General features: G+C 44.7%; 1 protein-coding gene across 1 annotated transcript in view; it reads left to right on the forward strand.

Annotated features, from left to right (window-relative positions):
• Positions 1 to 4343: 4343 nt before the first annotated feature.
• Positions 4344 to 22911, forward strand: part of ECT2L (epithelial cell transforming 2 like) — a 116057-nt gene continuing 97489 nt past the window's right edge. The window contains exons 1-4 of the mRNA XM_088451735.1: positions 4344 to 4432; positions 7114 to 7304; positions 8889 to 9001; positions 9694 to 9856. Of these exons, the coding sequence (XP_088307861.1) occupies positions 7122 to 7304; positions 8889 to 9001; positions 9694 to 9856 (459 nt within the window). The 5' untranslated portion in view covers positions 4344 to 4432; positions 7114 to 7121. The remainder of the gene's footprint in view (positions 4433 to 7113; positions 7305 to 8888; positions 9002 to 9693; positions 9857 to 22911) is intronic.

Below are 22911 nucleotides of genomic sequence, written 5' to 3' on the forward strand. Positions count from 1 at the left end.
CACCATGGAGGTAAGTATGGGTGCAGGGTGTACCACACATCATGCACCCATTATAAATATGCCCATGGACTGAAGCGTACCTGATGACAATTGTGAAGTGCAGGCTGTAAGTTCTCAGTCATCACTTCATTTTTGGGCGTGGGGCCCCCGGAGTTGCTCTGACTGGGCCTTTTTCACATAGATACTTTTTCATCACCTTTCTATTTGTTTGTTTATTATTTATGTAATTTTAATTCTTTCTCATTATATTAACACTTATTGATTATCTTTACACATCTATACTTTGCACTTCACTATCACCTTTTTTCCCTTTTTCGTGTGATGCAAGACCATGGGCGTTCCTCGGAGGTGTCCTAAAGTGAATACAAAAAAAGCTCATCGCATGGGCATGTTAAGGGAGTGTCACGGTGTATGAGTGAATATAGCTGCATTCCCAAATGCAGGGGCACAGCCACAGAAGCCATGTTCAGAGCAATTTGAGAAGGAGACAGTGCTCCAGGGACATGCAGTCAGGGTAGGCACAGGAGGCCGACCCTTACCTGTCACACTCCTGAGATTTGATATAAAAATGATTAGAATACTACAAAGAAGACATTTATAACTTATAAATATCTTCTTTGTTTATTGTAAGAATTTTTATAGTTAACACTCAACAGCTTTGTGGAGCTCTCTGGGACTGCAGCGAGACGAGAGATAAGGCAGCAACAGCTCAGCCTCACTTCTGTATAGTCAGACACTGCTTGCAGAGCTGGGGGTGGGACCACACCACTGGCAGTAAGCTGCACAGAAAGAGAGCTAATTGAGGCATGCCTCTGAGTATGGGGGGGCGTGCCTTGAGTACTGATGGACACCTTGGATGTGTCATGTGACCAGGAAGTTCACTGCAGTGTTTAGAGATCAGAGCTTAAGACACAGTGATGCAGGTAGGAGAATCAATGGACACTGAAGCTTAGTGTAGTGATGGGAGAGTTAGAGTAGGGGGTGAGACAGGCCCCCAGCACTCAGATCCATCTCCATGTGTGGCTCCCCAGCCATTGATGTCAATGCACGCCACTGCACTGTGCCAACCATAGGCCGGTGCACAGGCCGATGATCGAGTGTTTGGTACCACCAGGGGGGGAGTTACACTGTCCAAGGGCATTGGAAGTGGGCGTCTCAGGGCTTGTACAGTCCGGCGCATGCTAGTGCACAAGGGGAAGGCTTAAACCAGCATTTGTATATTACCGCCACTTCAACAAAAAATGGCAACTGCATTATTGTCTCTGAATAAGCCTTCAGGGTGGCACAAATATTGTGCCGCAGGGCCACAACTTAAAGTCTTAATGAAAGATAGCCTAGCTGAGCTGTCAGAGAAAAGTAGACTTAGGGGCATATTTACTCAAGATTAATTTTAATCGATTTGAAATTTTATAAAAATGAATCAAAATTCATCAACATCAATGTTGTGTTTCTGGGACTAAATCAAACATTTACTAACAGACCATCTTTAAGTTGGTCTTTTAAGTTTTGTAAATATGCGATTTAGCCCCAGAAACACAACATCGATGTTGATCGATTTTAATATATTTTAATCAATATAAAATCAATTCAAATCGACCTCTAGCAAATCTATCCCTAAGTGTTCTCCCCAGGGCTCTTTTCATGTGCGCATCACCTGCCATTTTTCCTATTTCACCCAGTTGTCAATCCATTTCAATATCTATGATTGACAGTCGGGGAGTTGCAGCAGCATACACTAGTTCTCACTCTTCATTTGACCCATCTCACTGTCCATCCCACTCCTCATTAGATCTCACTCACTATCCATCCCACTCATTAATACCCTACAAATCACTCTCCATCCCACCTATCATTCCATACCTACCACTCAGTGGGCCAGATGTACTAAGCTCTGAAAAGTGATAAAGTGGAGAGTGATAAACCACCAGCCACTCAGCTCCCAACTGTCATTTTTCAAACACAGCCTGTAACATGACAGTTGGGAGGTGAGTGGTTGGCGGTTTATCACTCTGCACTTTATCACTTTTCAGAGCTTAGTACATCTCCCCCAGTGTGAGGTAGTATTAGAGCAGTGGGAACACTTTTCTGTAGACAGTCATACAGTGTAGACATGCAGTTAGCAGATCATCTTGGTGGCAGTTCCCAGTCATACAGTAGTTGTTACTGGGATACTGCATCATGTCCTGTCCTTGTTCTGGCTTTTTGCAGGTAGCTGGAAATCCTGTCTTGTCTGTGCTTAGATCATAGCCTGTCATTCATGTCTGTCTGTGTGTTTTGTATCATGTGCTCACTAATTACCTAGCTGTTTGTGTGCAGAGCAGGTGCACACATGTCTTTGATTAGGAAGTTCTCTCTCCAGGTATTGGTTCTGATTGGACCCTGCTTCTGTTACATTTCAGCCAGCCCTTCACTCCATGCCGGTTATACTGTGTCATTACCAGTGTATGTTTGCTGTGTTCAGTTCCAAAGTTCTTGCCGGTCTACTGAGTACTTCTGTTATTGAATCTGGATCCTGTCTCCATTCAGCCCTGTATTATTATCCCACAGTCCTGTCTGTCTGCATTCATCTTGTTACCTGCAGTGCCTCCACCTCGCTGCCTCCAGTATGTGTTACTGCAGCATCTGAATCCACCTGTCTGTTGTTTAGGACCCTGCCAAGATCATCACAGCTGCTTGTGTCAACTTGGCGACATAGGCCGCATTACAGCGTCAGCTGCTCGTTTCAACCTGGTGGCATATACCGCACTACAGCGTCAATTGCTCATGTCAATCTGTGGCACAGGCCGCACTCCAGTGACGTTAGTGTGCTATCCTGCGCACCAACACCAGAGACTTTGTTACAACTTTACTCGGCTGCTGCTGCACCTAGCCAAGTACCATCCGTCTCTCAAAGCCGCACCTTGGCTGACTCAGCCGCACCTCAGCCCGAAGGCTGATTCTTTGCCAAGAGCTGCCCGGCAATCAAAGCTGCACCTTGGCTGTCTCAACCGCACCTCAGCTTGCAGGCTGCTTCTTTGCCAAGAACTACTCGGCTCTCAAAGCCGCACCTCGACTATCTCAGCCGCACCTCAGTCTGCAGGCTGCTTACTCAGCCCAGTATCACACGGTTCTCCAAGCCGCGTTCCAGCTGTCTAAACCACACCATGGCCTCTAGGCCACATCTAGTACTATGTGTTTATTTAGTTGTGTCCAGTTCTTGTCTGTTTTGTCTGTCAGTATTATCATAGAATTTTCTTGTCTTGTTCAGTCTAGACTTGCCTTGTTATCCTGCTGTTTACTACAGTCCTGGTCATTCCTGCCCTTAGTCCCAAGACGTACCCAGACAATTATTTGTTGCTGCTAGTGTACCCTATCTATACCTATTGTGTCACTTACCGCAGCCATCCTCCAGCTAGCCCTAGTTGTGAAAGGACTGCCACTCCTCCATCATATCTAGACCTGGTCAGCAGTCCTGTGATATTTCCTGTGCGAGAGAATCGGAAGACTAATTTTGTTAAGTGCACACATTTTATAATGTTCTTTTAAATTGCTGGCAATAACCTCCATGTTACAGCCCAGCTGGTAATAACCTCCAGGTTACAGCCCAGCCAGCAAATGGACACTAACCACCTGTCTTTATAATTAATATAAAAGTTTTCAGTCTGCCCTCACCTAGCCCCTTAATAATGCCACCTGCCTGAAAAACAATTCTGGGGAGAACACTGATGCTCTTTCATGTGAGGAAATATTTGGTGGGCAGGAAGGCAAGTAAGCAAAAAGCTGAGAAGCAGGAAGGCATGTGAGAGAATAACTGTTGGGCAGGAAGGCATGCGAGGGAAAAGCTGGTGGGCAGGGGGACATGAGGGAATAGTTGGTGGACAGAAAGGCATATAAGAGAAAAGCTGATGGGTAAAGGGTTGTGTGAGAGAAAGCTGGTGGGTAGGGAGGCATCTTGAGGAAAAATCTTGTAGGCAGGGGTCATGTGGGATAAAATCTGGTGTGCAGATGAGTTTTAGAGAAATAAAGCAGTTGGGGAGAAGGAAATGCTGGGGGGCAGGTGCAGCAAGTGAGAGAAATACCGGTGGGCAGAGGTGCATATGAGGGAAAAGCTAGTGGGCAAAGGGGCACGTGAGACAAAAGTTTGTGGACATAGAGGGCATTTCAGTGTTTACGGTGTGAACTATGTATAGTGATCAGTATTTTAGTGTGGTGTATGTGTCATGGAAAGGAGTGGTGCAGACACAATCACAAAAAAGTGCCTGTTGCCAGTTTGTTGTAACAAGTTGTTTCTTTTTGTTCTGTTTAGTAATCTAACATTTGGAAACCATCCTCCTAGAAATACTGGACAGCATTCTGCAGCAGACATCTGTGCATTTGGACATCCGTGCATCTGGAGTTGAGCCTTGCCTTGTTGCAAAGACCATTTTCCATCAAATAGAGAACACTGGAAAGGGTAAGGGTTCTATGGGCCTGATTCAGAGTTTTACAGTATTGCACAGCCACAGGGAAGCTGCTGTGCAATACCATACAACTAATATGCTAATGCAGCAGGAGGCATCTGGTGTAAATAGCGTCCTGACAGCACTGCAGACCCGAGTGCTGCATCCTAATCCTGTGGTTACTCAGATTGCCCCTTTGTAGCTGAGGACAGGAAGTCTATGCTGAAAGACACAGAACCTGCCCTCGACACTCCCAGAAAACAGAGGAACAGGCCCCTGTTTTCTGTAACGGAGGACGCCTCCACCCCCCAAATAATCACTGGCTGTCAATCAGGCTGCGGCTTGGGGGAGCTGTGAGCGATCTAACAAAGGGAGACCTGCACATGCGCAGGTCTCTCACAATCGGTGTTGTACGCATACTGAATTAGTCTTTAAAACTTTTTTTTTTTTATTGAAAATCTTGTTCATTTGACACTAGCTATGGGAATTAATCAGAGGTGGACACAGTTGCTGCTACTACATCTCTATGGCAATGCCATGGCTGATGGATCTTCTATCACAGCGCGATTCCACATATGGTGCAGCATTGGCCAAAACAGCGAACATTGCACCTGCCTGTGGCAGGCGCATAATGTCTGACTTACCATGTCCGCCTCCCCAGTTATCACCCATTGAAATTGCATGGATCTCCATGCAATTTCAATCTGTGTCTGTGAGCGGTAACCAACTCGGCGCATGTACAGAGGGAAACCATCAGACCAGTGGCGTAACTTCATCCCAGGTGCCCGGAGGCAAATTAAATGTTGGTGCCCCCCCCCCCAAACTAAAATGTACCACCCCCCAAGACCTATGCTAGCCTCAGCTGCCGCCACCCCCCTTATGCAGTTCCTTTTATATAATGCCCCCAGTAGTGGTCCCCCTATGCAGTGCCCGCCTATGTAGTGCTCCTCAGTAATGGTCCCCCTATGCAGTACCTCCAGAAGTGAGCCCCCGGTAGTTGCCCCCAGTAGTGAGGCCCCTGTAGTTGCCCCCAGTAGTGAGGCCCCTGTAGTTGCCCCCAGTAGTGAGGCCCCTGTAGTTGCCCCCAGTAGTGAGGTCCCTGTAGTTGCCCCCAGTAGTGATTCCCCTGTAGTTGCCCCCAGTAGTTGCCCCCAGTAGTGAGCCCCCTGTAGTGAGCCCCCTGTAGTTGCCCCCAGTAGTGAGCCCCCTGTAGTTGCCCCCAGTAGTGAGGCCCCTGTAGCTGCCCCCAGTAGTGAGGCCCCTGTAGTTGCCCCCTGTAGTGAGCCCCCTGTAGTTGCCCCAGTAGTGAGCACCCTGTAGTTGCCCCCACTAGTGAGCCCCTGTAGTTACTCCCAGTAGTGAGGCCCCTGTAGTTACCGCCAGTAGTGAGGCCCCTGTAGTTGCCCCCTGTAGTGATGGCCCCCACCGCACGCGCACGCACACACACAAAACAAACACTTACCTTTATCCCCGCTCCAGTGCTGCTGCTGTCCATCCCCGGCGTCCGCTCCTCGGCACTATGGGAGTGACATCATTACGTCACTCCCATAGTACACTGCGGGACCCGAAAGACGGAGGGAGCTCCGTCCTCCGGCTGCCGCCGGGGGTTTGAATAGGAGCTGGGCGCCCGCTGGTAACACACTCAGCGGGCGCCCGGAAAATGGAGGGTGCAGGAGGTGCGACCGCACCCCTTGCACCCTCCTTAGTTACGCCAATGGAGGTGGAGCGCCGATCAGCGGCGCTCCTTCTTCATGCAGCTACCGGGGACAATGGAGCCAGGTGCCCCCTTCAGGGCTGACGCCCGGCGGCAAATGACTCCATTGTCTCCGGGAGTTCCGCCACTGCATCAGACACTTGCGCCAGATGGTTTGCCTGTGTCCACCTCTGAATTACCCCCTATGTCTTCTATAATTTATGGCAGCAAAAAGGACACTAGGCTATATTTATTTCAAGTGTTACAATTTAATATTCTGAGCTATTATTTATGTGCGTATAATGTGCTTTCAGATTTCTCCTAGATAGATGCATCAAACAGTACAATAAAACATGTAGGGCCTCCCAAACAATGCATACTCTCCACCCTGGGAAGTATTGCATTACCTTTCTACAAGGAAAGATTCCCCCATGTCTGGCCAATTGTATCCCTTACAACCATTGCAATGTTACCGCCCCAAGCTTTGTGCTGGTCTGTAAAACATATTTCACTGATGACTTGTGTACATCTCCCGGTTCCCTGTATACTGTATATGCAGAATGTGCGGTCCCCGCTCTCTAATTTACCTCATCCATCTAATGTAGGAGTGGGCAATAAGCGGCCCCCCAGCTGAACTACATATCCCAGCATGCCCTGTTACAGTTTTGCTATTTGGGCATGCTAAACTGTTTCAAGGCATGCTGGGATTTGTGGTTCAATAACAGCTGGAGGGCCGACCATTGCCCACCCCCATGACATTGCATGGAGGTACAGACACAATTTTCCTGCACTGAAGCCTTATGAAACCTTCATGTAGCCACTGTATAATGGTCCCCTAATATCTCATATATACCTAGTTACATGCAGATGTATTTATGTAATGCATGAGCTGATCTAGTTGATGTACTGTATTGTCTATGTTTGGCATTTTAGTCACTACAGTATATGTCGCATATCCTCTATCTCATGAACTGTTTTATGACTTCACTTGTATTTGTGAAGCAGACACTATGGCCAGTCCTCGGAGGCACAGTCCTCATAGTGTCAAACGGTGGCAGCTGGAAAGTATGGGGATCCAGGCTGGAGAGACAGAGATGGCTATCAGAAACAGCATTCATTTAGATCAGACTATGAGCAGTCAGACACTCTTTAGTGCCTGGACACCAATGACGAGCAAATCTTCCAACAGACAGGTAAATTAACTATTAATCAATCTAAACGTTAAGCTATTATAACTTGCGCATTGGTCAATCTTGGTGATCATAGAGGAGAGATGTTACCATCAACCAACAGCATACCAACACTCCCACAAAACCACCCCCCATCCCCCAGTAAAATCTGCCACCTGCGGGGACTGTCTAGCCGTGAGTTCTTGGTGGAAGTGCCCCCTGCTAATCACATGATGGACAGGCAGTCCCAGGGGGAGGTGTTTTCTCCTCCTGGGAATGCCACTCTAGACTGCGACAGCAGAAAGCACTTCCCATGGGAAGCTGCACCCATTACGACAGCCCTTACCAGCTTCTAGGGGCTGCAGCCGACACATTCCCTAGAAGCCGGCCAGTTTGCTAATTTGTGTGCATGTGCGGGAATGCCTGGAATTTTAATTTGGGTTTACCGTGTAGAGGTCTTTTTAAGGTCCATTACGGTGAACCTGAAATTAACCTTTTCATAAAGCCTTTCAGAAAACATTAATGTGTTGGAACATATTCTAAAGAAAATCACTACATTTTTTGTTATTTAATTAGTTTATGACAGAATGCAGGTAGATAGAATGATTGCCTCATGCAGTGAGCCACTTTTATTACCTTGCTATTATGTAAATAACATTACAAGAGGATCGCCTACAAAATATGACAATAGAAAATGCAATAATTAAAATAACCCGCTTAACTTTTTCGGTAGTCAACTAAAGATATTTTTTTTCTGCTTTACTAATTATGTTTTTATGGGTTGCCATTAAATTTTATTAGTTGAAGGGACTGGAGAAACTAAGAATTAGGGCCTGATTGGAGTTGGGCGTAAATCCATTTGCAGCACCTTAAGGTGTGATAACTTGTGGCTAGATTTTCAGTTATGTATATCTTATGCTTGCATCCACTTGCAATTGAAGAAACAAATCAGGGCATTCACTCGTAATTTATATAGAATAGGGGTGTGAAGACACAAGTTAACCACATTCCTTTTAGGAGGTGCATCTTTGTGCATCCAATAAGCCTGATACAAAGTTCTGAGTTGATGATGATGATGATGATATTGGCAGACACTACGATGGTAGGTGGCAGCGACATGCGATGGAGGTCCACATAACAGATCAACGTAACCAGAGGGTGGTTTTTTAACCAGTAGAAGCAGCTACAGATCAAAACAGGGTTAATAGTAAATGGTAGCAGGTGCAGGAAACAATGAACAGCTAGCTGCAGCCAGGAGCGCTTAGGGTTGCTGGCCATTGGGGTGCGCCATTTAGTACACACACACTGTAACGTGGTGGCAGCGGGATCTCTAATATACTAAGCAGCGGTGGCACAGTGTATATAAGGGTCTCTGTAGGTAGCCACAACTAGGGACACTCTCAGAGACACGTCCGATTAATGAATGGTTTATGAGGAAGACACGGTGGGGAGCCACGCATGCGCACTAAAGCATGTTGGAGGTCGCGCCTATGGGATCTGCTACTCCGGGTGCTAGTGTCCGATGGCTCATGCCAAATGTTCCACAAACATCAGTTGAAGTTAGTAAAAGAGTTACCCCTTTATCTTTAACACTTTTTTTCTTCACAGCTCTTTCATGAGAGGGTTAATCTCATAGGGCACTGGTATGACTTATGGACAGACAAGCAGCGCAAACAATTTCTGCATTCAATTTTAGCAAGGAGCAGCAGGTCACAGCTGAAGTAAGTGTGGAAACTGGTATTTAGTGACTCAATAACATTGAAGTCCCATATAACTGCATGATGTGTGGATTGCTCTCATTTCTTATGCTTTCTATTCATATTAGATTCACAATGGTTTGTCAGTGATGGCTGTTCATGTGGATAGCGGTTTAGTACAGGCATGCAGCTGGGTGCTTCATGAATGACTTGTTGTAAAAAAATTCAGTAGGCATATGAATTGCCCCTCCACCTACTAAACTAACTCTGTGGGTACTAATTCAGTAGAGACTAGTAGCATCAATGGTCTGGATGCATGTCCCGTAGTCATAAGGTACTGGTTGCCAGGATTGCCAAGAGATTGGTCAGGCCCTGGTACTAGGAGGCATGACCACACCCCATCAGGTGCACATCCTAACAAAGGTGATTTAAGTCTCATGTCCATACGCTGGACCTATCATGGTATATGACTCAAGCAACAAAACTGTCTATTTAATTCTGTTTAATCAAATTGAGTTCCAGAAGGAAGACAATGTGAATAAATAATAATAGTAGTCATGCATTATTGACAATGGTGTAATATGCTGTACTGTCTTAATGGGAAAATAAAACTGTTATCATTACTGTTTAATTTATCTTTTGTAGTAATATCACACTGATAAGTTACATTTTAGCTGAAAGTACCTTGCTAATAATTGTTGTCCATTTTCTCATAGATTTGTATGGGGCTGCTTTACTGAGGAGGTTCCTGTTGCCAAATTAGACTTTACCACAATTCTGCCCAGGTTTCTCACTCTGTACATTATGTCCTTCCTCAGTCCTCAGGAACTTTGTTCGGCGGCACAGGTCAGCTGGCACTGGAAGTTTCTCTCTGAGCAGGTATAGTGCTACATTCTTCCTGCTAATCACACAAACATTCTCCAATAACGGACTGTATTTGTTTGGACTGGTCAGGACCGGCAGAAACTCTGTGGGTGTGCTAGGTGGTTCCCCTAATTCACAACGACCTATACTCTTGACAGGCAGGAAGGAGGCTAACGATACTGGATCAGAACCTCTATACACACCTTCCTATACCTTCTAATGTCCTGCCTATACCTTCTAATGTCCTGCCTATACCTTCTAAGGATGACGCTAATTTGCGTACGCAGTCACACCATAAATAATGACTTAGACGTGGAATCTGTGGTTCCAAAGCACATGTGATATTCAGGTAAAAGTTCAGACAGTTACACGCAATTGATCAAGACATAATTTAGGCACAAAAGGAAATTATACAGACCCAAGTACAGTATACATACGCAGGCGCTTCCGGACCCAGAGATAGGCATCAGCAAGAGACCCCTCGTCATTCAGCATTCAGCACGAAGACTCAGAACCAGCGTTCGTGCACTCATATTTATACCCCCCCAGAATAAACAGGACAATAGGGAAGTGTGTTGCTGATATCATTGGTTTCCAGGGGTGAAGCATCTGTTACAGATCTCCCCACCGATAACACCGGAATACTGTAAAAAGGATACGCATCAGTACAACTCCAAACATGACTTGTTTAGCATGTATAATACCTTAGTTATCAAATATCTTTATTTCTCAGCATTTAAACTAACTGAACCAACTTAAATCATATACTTTAGAGCTTATTGAACCTTATGTGTGAATATGTAATGTGTGGGTATTCAGGGTTTGAAATAAGGACGCTAGTTAACTTGAGGCAGATGCTTGCGCATAAAGCTAATAAAACAGCGGTTTCATACAAAGTCCTATGCATTCGCTAATATGCGACTAGTTAGCAGCGCAATTGTGTGTATTAATGTGTGTATGAGAAATGGTGAAAGATGCAAATGCATGGTGCTATTAGTATTATCGCCACATGTACTAAAATGTGAGTTTATCTAAAATGGCGCTTAGGCGGCCATTCGCAAAATGGCGTCTTGCGATCTCATTTTCAAGATGGCGTCTTGCGGCCAGTCGCAAGATGGTGTCGCCGCGATTAAATTTTAACCTGAACTTGTCTTAGCCAATTATTCAGCTTCGACAGTCCACCCTTTGATAGCAAACAACATGCTATCACAATTTGCTATTAGAATTTAATTTAGGCTTACATTTACATATTATTTGGTGTTATTATGGGATGGCACAAGGTGGTTCTTTATCCATCAAAAATGTGTCTCTGGGTGGGGACATAAAACTACTATTATATGCACGCCGCGGATCTTGGGAGATCATGTGAAAGGTGTGGGAATGCACCAGTCTTATAATAGCAGTCTTGAAGGGGAATTTGAGACTTTACATCATCTGAGGTGTTCTATGAATAACATTTCAATAATACATTCTATGCATGTCTAAATATAATACATCAAACGATTGTATTTCCTAGTTCAGGGTTGTAATGCAGTTCTATATTTACCTCAGTATACATATTGTCATTACTGACCACCATCATAGTTTCATTCTTTCGTTTCACTCTGTTTCTACATTTTCCACACTTCAACTCAATTGGAACACACCGGACGCATATGCCAATTATTATGATGACAATCAGTATAAGGATTAAGAATTTGCCTATGCTGGCGATCACTTCCTGGACCCATTCCCCTAGACCTGAGAACCATTTTACTGGGTTCAGCCATGACACCCATCCTTCTATCTTTTCCCCTACTTCAGCCACTGAAGCATTATGGTTTTTGCGAAATTCCCACTTTAGCTGCAGAATTTCATCCATCTTCCGGTCTATCACCTCCTTAGGGTCGCTGGTGACATAGGCGCAACATTTTACTCCAAATTGGGTGGCCAATGTTACGCAATACCCTCCAGTAACAGTAGTTAAATAATTCAACACTAGCCTGTGTTGCACCAGTTCTTTCTTGTACGCTTGCAATTCTCTCCCTGTATACCTGAATGTGTCATCGTACATCTTGGTGATATTATCTATTAATTTACCAAGTTCCTGTATATATGTAAAATTTAATGTACCCCGAGCGATCCTGGTGGGGTCCAATGCGACCAGAACTTGAAAGCCAGTTGTCTCACTGATTAACTGAGTGGCTTTATGTATATCACCAGGTACCATATTTCTTTTGCCTCTGTGTTCATATTGTGTGTGAAGATATGGTGACGGTGTGTTTTTATGTATACCCAGCATTTCAACATGTGTGAGGGTCATTACTTCTGGGACTACTCTTCCCAGGTAACACAAACCTTCGGAACTCGGGGAGAGCCATTTATACGCTTTTCTTCCACAGATGAAATATACATTATCAGGGAGAACATAAGGAATGGTATGCATCATTATCATTAAGCACATTTCCCTTGCAAACAATCCTATTTCTGGTTCTTCCATCTGGTACATGCAAGTTTCTGGCCCTATTATTTTAGCACAATAACCATTTGGCACCTTACCAATAATTTCTTTGGTGGAACTCAATGTATACCGATACCTAAAATGTTTCCCACCAGACTTAATGGAGTGCAATAAATCATGGTTTATGGGCTCATTATCAGCTCTTTGTGAGAAGGTCATCGTCTGATTATTCCCCGTCACTTCCCAACTCCCGGGTTTGTTGGGGTTGGTTATGTTTAAACACAAAGTGATCTATCTACTTGGAATTGATAGAGTTTGAAATGAGGAGGTTCAGATGAGAGGAATTTTCCATCCAATGTTTTCCCTTTTTGTAATTCTAAAATTTCCGTGATATTCTGCGGAAATGGCACCAACCCTACGTTATGCTGTCCCTGGGGCACATGTGAACACACCCAGCAATCAGTTTGATTTAACACTTTGCCTACCATGCTATGATAATCCTCTACAGGATACCCACCCCAGTACGGATTATATTTAGGTTGGCACCGTTGGATACAGTTCTCATCAACTAGGGACCCACAAAGCTCGCAAATACTGGAATCTTCAGACGATAACCCTCCACACCTTCCCCTAGTATCCGGAATGACAGCTCTTTTAACAATAACAGTACTAAGATTGGAAAGACACTCCCCTGATTGGCATTGCACTCCTCCTGATTCCACTCCATCAGCACTGCCATCAGCTCCCGTTTCCTCAATCGGTCCCCCATCACAGACACTGGATATCCCCGGACTTACCAGGATGGTGAACACTCTAAAAGAGATTATGAAAATGAACACAGCAAGCCCGTCCATTGTCACAACAAGACCTGCAAATTTCTCTCAGTTCAGGTATCTTACTACGACCTTTTCAATCCTCCCGGGACAAGCTCGTGAGCGACAGATCCACGCTATCAGCTTTGTCTCCGACTTGTTTCTCCACTGGTTGATTGACCTTTTTGCAGTGAGTGGAATGGACCCAGGTATCTCTCTCGGCCACCTTCAAAGATGTAGTACTCATCAGCAGCACCTGGTACGATCAGTCAAACAACCTGAACGCAAGAAATTTCTGATCATTGCATATTCTCCTGGTTCAACATCATGACAGTTCGTTTCAGGCATATCATTAGACAACAATTTCAGTTTCTGCTGCTGTTGCTTTAACTGCTTACTCATTGATATAAGATACTTCACAGTTACCTCGTTGTTACCCTTTAGATCTTCCTGTGGACTTATAATCAAATGAGGTTGTCTACCGAACAATATTTCAAATGGAGACAGATTCAGAGGAGGTCTAGGAGTGGTCCTTATGCTATGTAGGACCAAAGATAAAGCTTCTGGCCATCCTAGTCCAGTCTCTACCATGATTTTACTTAGCTTATTTTTAATAGTCCCGTTCATCCTCTCTACCTTGACACTGGCTTGCGGTCAGTAGGGGGTGTGAAGTCGGCTATTAATACCCACCAACTTGCACATTCCCTGTTTACCCAGATGAGTCAGACCATGTGCTGCCTCAGCCAGGCTGGGGTAATATGCCTTGGGGGCTACTGGCTTACCATGTCCGTCCCTCCAGAGCCCAGAGGACTCTTGCCCACACCCCTTGGACTTCCAAATGGATTTTTCCTGAATTGAACACAAATTTTGCATCTCAATTAATTTCAGCATATCAATAGTTTGAAATAACATAATTGTTTCAGTTGGAGGAAACATTTTTAACCCTGCTGCCCATTTTGCAGCTTCATCAGCTCTGTTGTTGCCCAGTGACACCGGGTCATCCTCGCATGTGTGGGCTTTGCATTTAATTACTGCCACTGCTTTGGGCAGTTGGATTGCTTCTAGAAGATGTTTTATGTGTCGGGAATGTGCAACTGGTGTGCCTGCTGCTGTCATAAAATTTCTCAGACGCCATAGAGCCCCAAAATCGTGCACCACCCCGAACGCGTACCTCGAGTCAGTGTAAATGTTAGCAGATTTGCCTGCTGCCAGTTCACATGCTCTAGTCAGTGCTACTAACTCTGCCACCTGGGCTGAGTGAGGAGGACTGAGAGGTTTAGCTTCTATGATGTCTGTGTCATTAACAATAGCATAGCCTGTACATAATTCACCTGTGTCTGTTTGTCTATGACAACTCCCACCCGTATAAAAAGTTACATCCACATTCTCTAAAGGTGTGTCATGTATGTCAGGTCTAGCAGTAAAGGTCTGATTCAGATATGTCATACAATCATGCGTATCATTATGTCTGCCAAACTCACCTCCCGCCAGCAACTCCTCTCCTTCCACCCTTTGTACATCATGTTGTACATATGGTAGGTATGTTGCTGGATTCAGCGTACTGCAACGTTTAATAGTAATATTTGCAGGAGCGATTAGAGCTAGTTCCCATTTGGTGACCTAGCCGAGGAGACGTGTCTGGTTTGAGCTGAGTTCAACAGAGCAGATACAGCATGGGGAGTGTAGACAATCATATCATGGCCCAATACTACGTCCTCACTTTTACTCCCCAATAGAGCGGTAGCTGCTACACTTCTCAAACAGGTGGGGAGTGATCTTGCTTCCGTGTCCAATTGGGCACTGTAGTATGCTACGGGCCTACAAGCATCACCATGTTTTCGTGTAAGGACACCTGCAGCACAACCATCGGCTTCCGTACAATACAAATCAAAAGGTTTTTCATAATCAGGTATTCCCAATGCAGGAGCTCTTGTCAGACTATCCTTAAGATTAAGAAAAGCCTGTTCTGATTCCTCTGTGTGTATCACACGATCGGACTTTGAGGAAGAGACTAATTCCTGTAAAGGTAAGGCCAAAATAGAAAAATCTGGTATCCACATTCTACAGTATCCACACTTTCCCAAGAAGGTACAAATTTGCTGTTGATTCTGCGGCAGTGTTATGTTTTGTATGGCCTGGATTCTATCTGTTGTAAGGTGTCGTAACCCCTGGGTTAGGCAGTGTCCCAAATATTTTACTCTGGATTGGCACGGCTGTAGTTTGTCCTTGGCCACCTTGTGTCCTGTTTGTGAGAGATGAAGTAACAAAAGTTTAGTATCATTCAAACATGACATAAACGAGTCAGAACATAGCAATAAATCTTCCACATATTGAATTAGAACAGATCCATTGGCAGGTTGAAAAGATTGTAAACAGTTGTGCAATGCCTGGGAGAAGATACTGGGGATGTCTATGAAACCTTGGGGTAATCGTGTCCATGTGTATTGTAAACCTCTGTATGTAAATGCGAATAGATACTGACAGTCAGGATGGAGAGGCACAGAGAAGAAAGCAGAACAGAGGTCAATGACAGTGAAATGGGTTGCATTTGGTGGGATTTGCATCAAAATGACAGCTGGATTCGGCACTACGGGGAATTGGCTCTCTACTACCTTATTGACACCTCTAAGGTCTTGTACCAGCCTATAACCCTTCCCACCACTCTTCTTCACTGGAAAGATGGGACTGTTGGCTACACTAGCTGTACGAACTAAAATTCCCTGTTGCAATAATCACTCAATTATTGGAAAAACCCCTAATTCTATCTCCTGTTTTAGTGGGTACTGGGGAATTTTTGGAGCTTGCCTTCCGCTTTTTAAATTTACCATTACAGGGTTTACGTTTGCCATTAATCCAGTGTCCTGTCCATCTTTAGTCCAAAGGGAATCTGGAATTAGGGACAACATTTCATCTACCTGTGATGGAGTTTCATTTAAAACAGTAGAGTGATACATTATCCTTTGTGGAGTGTCTAGCATATCCCGCACCTCGTATACCATTCTTTCTGGGATATCTAAAAATACACCATCAGGGGTGCAATATATAACACATCCCATCTTACATAACAAGTCTCTGCCCAGTAGGTTAGTAGGAATGCCTGGTATGCAACGGCCCAATAGTAACCTCTGTGGACTTTGTTAAAGGATAATGTTCCAGTTTACCTGTTACACCCATTGTTGGTACTGTCTCGTTGGTCACCTGCAAATTAACGGAAGATTTTATCACCGACCTGGTCGCCCCTGTGTCTACAAGAAAAGGATATTCAATACCAGCTACATCGACCATCATGACCGGTTCTTCCCTAGTACTTCCCGTTAACCTGACCATCTGTAGACTACAGGTATGACCTGACCCCTAGCGTTAGCTACCATTCTCCAATAAAGCATTTACAGCTACAATTGGAGCTGGTACCTGCTGAACATATGCTGGCCTCTGTGCATATCCCTTATGGGGATATCTAGGTCTTCCCTGATGTGAGATCCCTACTCCTTTTACTGTACAGTTTCTACTTAAGTGTCCTGTTTGTTTACAGTTAAAACATGTTCGTGTTTTGGGTGAAGACATGTGGTGTTGTGAGGTTTGCGCAGAGGGTAAAGGTGGTGGATATGGGTAAGGATAGGGAGGGTAAGGGTATTGTGGGGGATAAGAGGTTGGTGGATAGCCTGGGACCTGTGATTGCATCGGGCTAGTGGGATAGAGTTGTGTTTGTTGTTGAGTGGGGTTAGTGAGAGCACATACTTGTTCAGAAGTGAGTGTGTGTGCAAGTGCAAGTGTGTCTGTTGGCTGTGATGTTACCGTCAATCCCTCCAGAGCTTGTATACTGACAGCCATTAGTTTTTTGCTCTGGGCTTCTCTCTTTTTGGAGATGTTTTTATCATGTTCAATAGCGGTTTCTATGAGGGTATCTATTGTAAGTCCCCTCCAGCCAGGCTGTGAGGTCTGAACCCGAGTCTTTAAACTCCCTTTCAGACCGTCCACAAGTACCGTGACTATCATTCCCCTGTGATGAGTGCTATCTTTAATATCTTCTATCCCAGTGTACTGGGTGATAGCCTGCAGAGCCCGATCGCAGTAATCTTCTGCAGTCTCACTCTCTTTTTGTTTAATGGTGAAAATTTTGTTCCAGTTAACTACTACTGGAAAATATATACCCAATTGAGTTACAATGCGGGAAATGTTACCTTGGTTTACTTGGTCTGTTAGGGGAACGTCACCATCCAGTACACAATCTGTGATAAATTTTGGCACGTCGGTATTGCGTAGCAGACAGGCCCTTAACACCACATGCCAATCTTTATTAGTGGGCTCATGTGAACTACCCAAATTTCTCAAAAATCTTTGACATTTGGCTAATTCCTTTTTGGGATCGGGGAAATCATTTATGATGGAATTTAGTTCTGCTCTTGTCCAAGGACAATGCATTACTACTTCCCTCGTGGACACTATACCGTTTGCGTCTGCATTTCCATTTGGAACAGTTATTGTCCGAATGGGATGCAGCCCAGTAGCGCTGCTACCTTTTACCTGGTTACCTGGCTGGGGGTTTAGTCTGCTGCTTCTGCGTATGGTATGAACAACTTCCTCTACGGGTGCAGAGGACACTAACACTTCCTTGCTGTTACCGATGGAGATGGCGGCACCACTCATGATTGTGCTGATGCAGCATCTATCATCCGCACAGCATGGGAAATGGCATGGGAAATCACAATAGGCTCATCATCCGCATAATAAACATTTTCTTTATAGTTGCTTAAGAGAGGGTACAAGTTGCTTGTTACATTTATATGGGTATTTTTGGTTACTGTACTTGCACCTCCATCCACATAAGGTGGGGGAGGTGAGCGTGAACTGCTGGCAATACTCTCCATGATGCTACCGTGTCGCACGTGCGCGCCATTTTGCGGCTCGCCCGTATTGCAATTTAGCGTCACGGATGTATTTTCAGACAATGTGCTAGTGACGCTAGTTTGCGTTGTTTGCACATTGTTAAGCCACGCATCCCCTTCATGCTGCCACAGTTTTAAAAATTCTAAATATTTAACCTTTTTCTCTCGGGAGCGCATCAAACTCATGTGATCCCGGACATTGTCTAACACATTTTTATCAAAACTACCAATTCTGGGAAACAGTCTAACACTCTTCCTCATCATATTAAACCATAAATCACAATACCTTATTGCATAAGTACCGTACTTGGTATGCATGATACGACGGGCCGATCCGATCAGCGCCTCCATTAGCAGCACATCATTGCTTAACATCTCTACTGTTTGCGTGGCTCCCATTCTGAGACAACTTGAAAAAGGCAACTTCCACACCCGGATAAGATTTAGTAAGGCAACTTCCACACCTATGAGAGTTTATATGTTTATATGTCGGCTACTCTCATGCACCTCTCTACAACAAAGACAACATGTACACCTGCTACTGTGTATAGAACGGTAAAGCTGCTTACCGAGCGGCTAGGCTAACCCTTGCACCTAGCCCTTAAGGATCATATGATACCCTCAACTTTGTTCAACAAGTATTCACTGTTACACACTTTTTTCCTGCGCAGAAAAATGCAAGTTAACCCAGATATTGGCAATAGAAAAAAAATGAAAACCTCAATGGCTTTGTTCAAACACGTGGCAGCACAACCGGAAGTACCTATACGCTATTGTGTGCCCAGTCGCATACACAATAATGAGACTACCACACAACCGTATAATGGCTTTTTAACTGCGTCCACAAAAGTGCATCTTTGCTATGCACAAACCTGCGACTTAGCCGCGTACTCAGTACTGCGACACCCCTTTAAACGTAAGGTTCTATCAACAGAGGAAAACAAACTTTTTCCTCTCTTGTCCCTGGATTCCAGTCAGCTCCCTTGATTCACACAGAGATGGATAACGATCTTTCAGCACAAAGTGGTTGCAGGCAAACCCTGCATGTGGCCACTCCACCCTTTGCTGAAATATTGATGACCGTATGTACCGTGTGAGCAGGTAAGTGACTTCACTACGAGCCCCCAACTAACGATACTGGATCAGAACCTCTATACACACCTTCCTATACCTTCTAATGTCCTGCCTATACCTTCTAAGGATGATGCTAATTTGCATATGCAGTCACACCATAAATAATGACTTAGACGTGGAATCTGTGGTTCCAAAGCACAAGTGATATTCAGGTAAAAGTTCAGACAGTTGATTGATCAATTGATCAAGACACAATTTAGGCGCAAAAGGAAATTATACAGACCCAAGTACAGTATACATACGCAGGCGCTTCCGGACCCAGAGATAGGCATCAGCAAGAGACCCCTCGTCATTCAGCACGAAGACTCAGAACCAGTGTTCGTGCACTTATATTTATACCCCCCCCAGAATAAACAGGACAATAGGGAAGTCTGTTGCTGATATCATTGGTTCCCAGGGGTGAAGCATCTGTTACAGCACATTTAACAGGCTGGTTCAAACAGACTCTCCCTGCCTCTAACAGCTGGGGGTCTTCCTCTTCACGCCTCCTGTATCATCCTAACAGTTGTTTCTAAAATATATATTTTGTTGCTTGTAGGCTCTGCGATCCATAACTCGGGAATGCATGATGCGATCTCCCCACCGATAACACCTGAATACTGTAAAAATGATACACATCAGTACAACTCCAAACATGACTTGTTTAGCATGTATAATACCTTAGTTATCAAATATCTTTAGTTTTCAGCATTTAAACTAACTGAACCAACTTAAATCATATACTTTAGAGCTTATTGAACCTTATGTGTGAATATGTAATGTGTGGGTATTCAGGGTTTGAAATAAGGACTCTAGTTAACTTGGGGCAGATGCGTGCGCATAAAGCTAATAAAACAGCGGTTTCATACAAAGTCCTATGCATTCGCTAATATGCGATTAGTTAACAGCGCAATTGTGTGTATTAATGAGTGTATGAGAAATGGTGAAAGATGCAAACGCATGGTGCTATTAGTATTATCGCCACATGTACTAAAATGTGAGTTTATCTAAAATGGCGCTTAGGCGGCCATTCGCAAAATGGCGTCTTTCGATCTCATTTTCAAGATGGCGTCTTGCGGCCAGTCGCAAGATGGCGTCGCCGCGATTACATTTTAACCTGAACTTGTCTTAGCCAATTATTCAGCTTCGACAAGGCGGAGACACCATCTTCTGCTTCCTTCAGTTTGTGAATCTAGTACTGTGCATTGACATCATAGTCCTGTACTACTCTGCCAGCCTATCAGCAGCCTTGAGGTGCAGCTGCCAACAACTTCATGGGTTTGAAACTTCGTCTGCATATCAGCCTCCACTGTTCCTTGTGGGGGTGCCGAAGGGAAATTAAAAATACTGGGCATGATTCAGAGGTTCGCTCAATCCCGTCGCGACAGAGTTTCCATATTCAGCGGACTTGTGAAAATATGAATATGGCTCAGCTGCTGTCTTGTGCACCTCCCGAGTCTCACAGCCGCTTACATACAACAGCGAAAACATCTGGAACAGCAGTCACACATGAAGCATCTGAGCGACCCTATAATGTCTCAGTATGAGTGTCTCACCTAAGACTCCAGGGTCTCTGCAGCAGCGTATAAACTCGCAAAGGATCACTAGGGCATGCCCAGAAAATGGTCCTGGCATGCCTGCATTTTTCTAGCCACTCCACGTTACCTCTTCCAAATGCCGACTACCTGTCTCTCACTTTGCGCTAACCCATTGCTGCGCGTGCATAGTGCGGCTTTGACGCATGCATAGTAGCATATCGTTCCACTGTGTCCGACTTCAACATTGCATGCATCTTCTAATCAGGCCCATTGTATAAGTGACTTTATCACACATTCAGTATTTTAGGCGGCGCCAGAGGCCACCGCCAAACATTTGCCTTACGGTGCCGTCGGACCTAGGACTGGTATTCCATTCTGATATGTTTTATGATGTAGAGTGTAATAGTAATATAAATCCCATTACACTTTGAGAAATGCCAATTGCAACTGCATTTAGACAAGAGGTAACTAGATACACTGTTACTAATTACAACTGTGCCCAACATTTCCTGCCAAATACAAAATACAGACTTGGGTACACATGTGTCTGTGGCCTAGTGCTAGTTATTCCTGTCACTGAAAACGTCCTTTATGAAGCGCACCACAAAGTCTGCACACTTCAGTGTGCATACCTCCTGTCTACTCTCAGCAAACACCTCTGCAAACTACAAGTGCCCCTCAAAGCATTGTGAAAAAATTTCAAATTCAAAGGAACGTCCATCAACCTTCACTTTATTATTAATTATTATTCTTTACTTATATGGCGCCACAAGTGTTCCGCAGCGCCTTACAGAGTACATAAAATAATATCTGAACAGCAAATTAGTAACTTACAGGTAATTACAGTTCAGGCCAAGGACACGATTTATATACATTGCTGCAATAGTGATTAAAGCACTCACAATAAGCAGCAGGAAGTTAGTCTAGTTTTAGGTGCCCTTGTGGGGAGTAAGGAGTAGAAGAAAATGTAAAGAGAAGCACATGAGGGAAGAGGTCCCGGCTCGTGAGAACTTACATTCTAAAGGGGAGGGGCTGACACACAGGTGTGGCACAGAAGGGGTAGATAGGAAAGAAAGAGCATGAAGTTGGTTAGAATGAGAGCTGGAAGGCCTTGATAAAGTAGTGGGTCTTGAGAGCCCGTTTGAAGATTTATAGAGAGGTGAGTAGTCTAATAGGTAAAGGAAGAGAGTTCCAAAGGTAGGGAGTAGCGCGGGCAAAATCTTGGAGGCGGGAGTGGGAGGAAGTAATCAGTTGGCAAGAGAGGCGGCATGCATTTGTTAAACGAAGTGGACGGGCGAGAGTGTGAAGGGAGAGAAGGTCAGAAATGTAAGTGGGAGAGGATTTGGTGAAGGCTTTGTAGGTGAGTGTAAGAACCATGAAGTGGCATGTGAAGGGGAAGGGGAGCCAGTGTAGGGCTTGAAGGAGAGGGGAAGCAGATGTAGAATGTCTGGAGAGGAAGATGAGCTGAGCAGCAGCATTGAGGACCACTTGTAGTGGAGAGAGGTGGGAGACTGGGTGGCCAGTTAAGAAGAGGGTTACAGTAGTTTAATCTAGAGATGACCAGCGAGTGGATGAGGGTTTTAGTAGCATCCTGTGTGAGGAAGGGTCTTATCCTGGAAATATTTTTTAGGTGGAAAAGGCAGGACTGCGAGAGGTGCTGAATGTGTGGTTTAAAGGAGAGGGAGGAGTCTAGGATAACTCCAAGACAGCGCACTTTGGGACTAGTGGAGATAGTTGTGTCATTAATAGATAATTAAATTGTGGGAAGTGAGGTAATAGAAGAGGGTGGGAAGATGATCAGCTCAGTCTTAGACATGTTAAGTTTAAGAAAGCACTGAGACATCCATGAAGAAATAGCAGAGAGACAGTTGGAGATACAGGTAAGGAGCGAGGGGGAGAGGTCAAGGGTGGAAAGGTAGATTTGAGTATCATCAGCATAGAGATGATATTGGAGGTCAAAAGAGTTGATGAGTTCACCTAGAGAGGACGTAAATAGGGACAATAGGAGAGGTCCAAGAACAGAACCTTGGGGAACTTATACTGTAAGTTGAAGTGGGGAAGAAGAGGAGTCATGAGTGGAGACAGAGAAGGAATGATCAGAGAGGTAAGAGGACAGCCAGGAGAGGGCAGTGCCACGTAGACCAAGAGAGTGAAGGATTTGCAGGAGGAGAGGGTGGTCTACAGTGTCAAATGCAGCAGAGAGGTCAAGGAGAATGAGCAGAGGGTAGTGGCCCTTGGATTTGGCAGTAAGGAGGTCATTGATTGGCAGTAAGGAGGTTAT

The sequence above is a fragment of the Taudactylus pleione genome, unplaced genomic scaffold, assembly GCF_031769625.1.
Source record: "Taudactylus pleione unplaced genomic scaffold, aTauple2 ptg000006l, whole genome shotgun sequence".
Lineage (NCBI taxonomy): Eukaryota > Metazoa > Chordata > Amphibia > Anura > Myobatrachidae > Taudactylus > Taudactylus pleione.